General features: G+C 75.0%; 1 protein-coding gene across 1 annotated transcript in view; it reads left to right on the plus strand.

The window, feature by feature from the left end:
- The window catches only part of KIAA1614 (KIAA1614 ortholog), a 5,997-nt gene extending 1,783 nt beyond the window's left edge, over window positions 1–4,214 (plus strand). Inside the window, exons 2-8 of the mRNA XM_026084653.1 lie at window positions 3–92; window positions 364–427; window positions 1,258–1,401; window positions 1,859–3,205; window positions 3,341–3,593; window positions 3,676–3,880; window positions 4,021–4,214. Of these exons, the coding sequence (XP_025940438.1) occupies window positions 3–92; window positions 364–427; window positions 1,258–1,401; window positions 1,859–3,205; window positions 3,341–3,593; window positions 3,676–3,880; window positions 4,021–4,214 (2,297 nt within the window). The remainder of the gene's footprint in view (window positions 1–2; window positions 93–363; window positions 428–1,257; window positions 1,402–1,858; window positions 3,206–3,340; window positions 3,594–3,675; window positions 3,881–4,020) is intronic.
- Window positions 4,215–4,996: the final 782 nt, after the last annotated feature.

The raw sequence follows: 4,996 nt of genomic DNA on the forward strand, positions 1-4,996 counted from the left end.
GGGCGCCGGCGGTGGCACCGGCGGGCTCTCGCTGGCGCAGCGCGTGGAGAGGAACCGGCGGCTGCTGCAGGAGGTGCTGGGGCCGGCACCGGGCCGGGCGGCCGCCGGGCCCCCGCGGGACGTCCCCGCTCACGGTGGGTGCTCGGCACGGCGGGAAGGTGCCGGGGAAGYTCCCGATGAACGCGGGCACCCCGGGAGCAAGGGGTGCCTTTCCCTGGCGCTCTCACATGTGGCGGATGGGCCGGCTGGTGCATTTTTAGTTTGGCGATGTGCTTGGCCGCGGCAGCGGGGCAGTGTGCCGGGGTGGCATGCCGGGGCGGTGCGGGACCTCCGTGGGGTGCTGACCCGTCTCCCGCGTTGCAGAGCTGCTGGCGAGCGATGCCGACTGGGACTCGGGCGTCTCCTTGCCGGACGCCGAAGGCTGCGGGTAGGTCGGCTGAGGCTGGATGATCCTTTGCTTTTCCTCCCTTCTCATTATTTCTTAATTCCAGGTGAATCCCATGTGGTGGTGACAGGGCTGCGTGTGGCTCCCCATGGGTGCCCCGCTCCGGGGCTGGCGGGAGGGAGGGCGCAGGGACGTGGACAGAGACGGGCTCCAGGGGCTGAAGAGGATGGAGGCGGCAATGATCCCATTGGACTAACGATAAACCTCCGCAATAGGGACTCAAAATAAGGAATAGGGCGGCTGGCGGGCAAGCAGGGCCGCGAGCGGGCGGCGTGGGAGGATGCTGGAGCCGGGCGTCCGAAACCGGGGGCTTGCGGAGGGTTTCCCCAGCGGCGCCGCATTCCCCGGCGCGCAGGGGTTAACGCCAGGCTTCCCCGAGCGCCTGCCTGAGCCGATCGCTTTAGTCGGGGGATTAGGGTGGCAGCCAATGGGGACGGCAGCGCCGGCGCGGGGTGCGCGTCCTCGCGGGTCCCCACGGCCGGGCGCCGGAGGGAGGAAGGGAGCGGCGAGCAGCRAGCAGGGCACGCTTCCTCCCGAGCAAACCCGCTCCCACCGCCTTGGGGGGCGGCGAGGTGCCCGCGGGGGTCGGAGGCGGCGCGTGACTCGGTTTCCCCGTGCACGCATGCGTCRGCAAGGCAGCCCGTGAGCATTTGCACCCGTCCGCCCCTCATCCCGGCTCCCGGGGCTGCGCGTGGGTCCGGCCGCGGGGATTGGAGGCCGGGAGCTTCTTCCGGGCCGAGCAGTGCCGTCGTCACCGTTAAACCACTTCTAATCCCTGTTGTTTTTTCCTAATCCCGCTCGCCGGGCTGCAGGGCCCTTGCTGCCRGGCCGGAGCTCGCGCTGAGCCCGCGGCATGAGCAGGCCAAGCAGCTGCTGCAGCGCGCCCGCATGAAGGCGCGGACGAACCCGCTGCGYGCCAGCCACGACATCCTCCCCGCCGGCCCCCCGGGGCGCAGGTGAGCCCGCGCGCCGCGGCCGCCCCGCTCCCGCCGGCCCCGGGCGCCTCCTGGAGAGCTGGATTTCCCCGGGGCCGTGCGCCGCGTCCCCCGGCGGGGGTAGCCGCCCCACGGCACACGGGGACCGCGTGCAATGCGGTCTCTGCAGACCAGCTAACTGCACGCCGCGGCTCGAAGGAGAGGCGATCCGGGTCGGGCCGCAAAGCGAGGGCTGGGAAGTATTTCTGCAGTCTGCAACGCCGTTAGATACGGGCTGCGGTGAAGCATCGTCGCGGCCTTTTTGCCCCGAGCTGAAGAGCAGCTGGGTTGAATTTCCTCTCCTGCCCTTTCACGCGCAACCCGCCCGGCCCTGCCCTGGGATTTTCCCCTCCCCTGCTGGCTGCAGAGGGGTTTTCCCAGCGGATGCAGCCCTGCCCGCCAGCCCCACAGCTTGTCCGTCYGTCTGTCCTCGCCGTAGGGAGCCCAGCGGGACGCCGGCCCCGGAGGCGAAGCAGAGGGCCGGAGYGGCGCCGGCCAGCGGGAGCCTGAGCGACTCGTCGAGCGGGGAGTCCAGCTGGGGGCCGCGGCGGGCGCGCGGGCCCTCGCCGTCCCGCGTGCGCTTCGAGGACGAGTCGGCCCGCGACGCCGAGGCCCGCTACCGGGAGCGGCTGCAGCTGCGGCAGCGCCGGGCGCTGGGCTCGCTCCTCTGCTCCCTGGGCCGGGGCCCGCTGCTCTCCGAGCCCGACCAGGGGCCGGCGGCGGGGGGGGACGCCGGGGGCAAGTGCACAGCCTGCGGCTCCTACCTCGGCGCCCCCGCGGCCGGCCGGAGTGGGGACCCTCGGACCGCGGGGAACGGCACGGGCGGGCGCGAGGAGGCGGACGCCCCCCCGCCGGAGCCGAAAGCCAGGACTCTAGGCCCCCGGGGGTCTCCCCTGTGGATCCTCCCCTCCCGGCAGCGCATCCGCACCGAGAAGATCAGGGAGACCTACATYGGGGACGCGACCTCCCTCGATGACGCGGACTCAGCCCTGGAGAGCACCGACACCTCCGACGGCTGCCGGACRGACAGCGAGGAGGGGGGACCCCGGGGCGGCCGCGGACACCCCCGGCCCCGCTGGCACAGCGCCTCCGCGGCCACCCCGGGCAGGGCGCCGCCGGAGCAGGAGCGGCGTGGCGCTGACGCCAGCGGGCGAAGGGACTCGGGCTCGCGGGAGCCCCGGGGGCCGAAGGGGTCYGCGGGGACCGAGCCCCTGGCCGACGGGCTGGAGGCGTTTTCCCCATGCGCTGTGCCGCCCGGGAAAGCCGGCAGCCGAGAGGCGGGGGACGAGGGCGCGGGGCCGCGGAGAGCCCCCTCCTCGCAGCCGGCCGCCCATGTCCCTGCTCCCCCCGCCGCCAGCAAGGGCTGCTCCCCAGTGCCGTGCGGGAAAGCCGCGGGGACGGGCAGCCCCCGGGCGCCGAGCCGAGGCAGCGGGTGCCCCGAGCCCGCTGCCCCCGTGGCGCTGGGGCCGGCAGAGCGCCCGGGCCCCTGCAGCTCCCGGCGGCCCCCTGGCAGCCCCCTGCGCGCCTCGGCCACCAGCAGCTGCAGCAGCACGCGGGGCCGGGGACTGAGCGGAGCTGCGGGCGTCCCCGCGGGGAGCGGCGATGCTGCTGGCCCCAGCGCCCCGGGGGGGCCCAGCGCGGCGGGGACTGACCCCATCGCTGTCACAGCAGCAGCTGTGTCGCCGCAGCCCGATGCCGCCGGCGTCCCTGTCCGCCCAGCCCCGGCGGAGGCGGCGGTGCACCCCGTGGAGGAGAAGCGAGGGCCCAAAGGGAGCGCGGCACGCAGGTGAGCGGGTGCACCGGGCCGCGCGTCCCTCGGGCTGCCGGCGGCTTTCTTGGCACGGGGCGGCTGAGGTTTTGCCCGCCGCGGCGCGTCGCCATCCCTCGCGCCCGCGGCGCTGAGCGGGGCCTCTGTCCGCAGCGGCTCGCCGGAGCCCGCCGCCGGCCGCAAGGGGGGCAGCCCCTCGGCGGCGGGGCTGAGGAAGCTGCTGTGCAGCCTGGGCCGGAGCACCAAGCAGCGCCTGGGCCGCTTCCGCTGCTACAGCATGGAGCAGCTCCCGGCGGCGCCCGGCCCCGCGGCGCCCGGCCCCCTCTGCCCGCCCCGGAGAGCCGCCTCCGTGCAAAACCTGCACGCCCTCCTGGGCAAGGCGCCCCGCGCCAGCGCCTACCTGCTGGCCGAGCCGGGGCACAGGTAGGCTGGGCACGGCGGGGAGGGCGGGCAGGGACGGCGCCGTTCCCCGCGCGGCCCCGCGGCAGCTCGGTGCCTCCGCCGGCAGCAGAGGGGGCCCGGCGCCCCGGCGCTCGCTCAGCGCGGAGGACATCGGCGCCCCCGACCTGCTCCGCACCGTGGGGCGCGTGCTGGAGGTCTTCCCCGACGGCACCAGCCAGCTGGAGCTGCGGCGGCCCCCCGACGGCGCCTTCGGCTTTCGCGTCGCCTCCGGCCACGGCCGGCCCGACACAGGTACCGCCGGGGTCCGCGCGTCCCCTCCGTCCCGCCGGGGTGGGCGCCCCTTGCCTGGTTTCGGGGCAGCAGGGCTCGGGGAGGCGCGCGCGCTGCCGGGGGCCGTTTCRGGCGCTCACCTCGCCCCGCGTCGCTGGCAGGCGTCTACGTGCAGGAGATGGCGGACGCCGGCACGGCCAAGCTGTACGCGGGGCTCCTGGGCGTGGGCGACGAGATCCTGCAGGTCGACGGCGCCGCGGTGTCCGGCCTGGGGCTGGCCCGCATCCGCGAGCTGCTGCTCCGCGCTGACACCCTGCGCCTCCGTGTGCTGAGGCAGCGGCCGGCCCGGCGGTAGCGGCGAGGCGGCCGCCCCGGCGCGCTCRGCAGGAGGAGGCGCTGGAGCCGCCGCCGGAGCCGTCTCAGGCACCGGGGCCGTGCTGCGGGCCGGCTCCACCGGTCCGGCCGAATCCGGGAGCCTCGCCGCCCTGCTCCGAGCGCATCCGGCTGGGGCCGGGACGCAGCGCGGACGGCACGAGCCGGCTCCTGCGTTCGCTGAGGGCAAAGGCGCCCTGTGTCCGCGCTGCCCCGAAACGCGAGGAGCTGGGCTCTTCCTGTGCAATATTTCACTCCGCAGCATGGACAGGGGGAAACCTGATGCAGGATCCGCCGCAGACTGTGTCCGGCGTCCCCAGGAGCCGCCTCGGGGTCCCCAAGGGCTCCTCGACAGCGTTGGAAACCTCTGCCCGTGGGTTGTCGGGTTTCGCTTAAATTATTTCAAACTGACCAAAAAAGAAAGAAAAACCAACAACACAGTGACAGAAGTCTCCTTGCCCGCGGCTCTCGGGCGCCAGCGAGGGGCGAAGGGCKGGGGCGGCTGTTTTGAGGGGGTCCCGGCTCGGACCGAGCGCCCTGCCTGGCTGCGCGGGGGCCGTGCGCGCGCGGAGGCGAGAGCACGGTGTGGTGGCCGCCGGCATCCCGCGGCGAGGGCGAGCCGGCGCCTGGGCGAGCGAAAGGACCCTCCTTCCCGCTGGGGCGGCCGGCGCCGTGGCCCGGGGTGGGAGCTGGGGGCGCCGGGGCTCCGCACGCGTCCCTCGAGGGTTCAGCGGTTGCACGTCGGCTCGGGCGCTCTTCATTTGC

The sequence above is a fragment of the Apteryx rowi genome, unplaced genomic scaffold, assembly GCF_003343035.1.
Source record: "Apteryx rowi isolate R43461 unplaced genomic scaffold, aptRow1 scaffold_65, whole genome shotgun sequence".
Classification (NCBI taxonomy): Eukaryota; Metazoa; Chordata; class Aves; order Apterygiformes; family Apterygidae; genus Apteryx; species Apteryx rowi.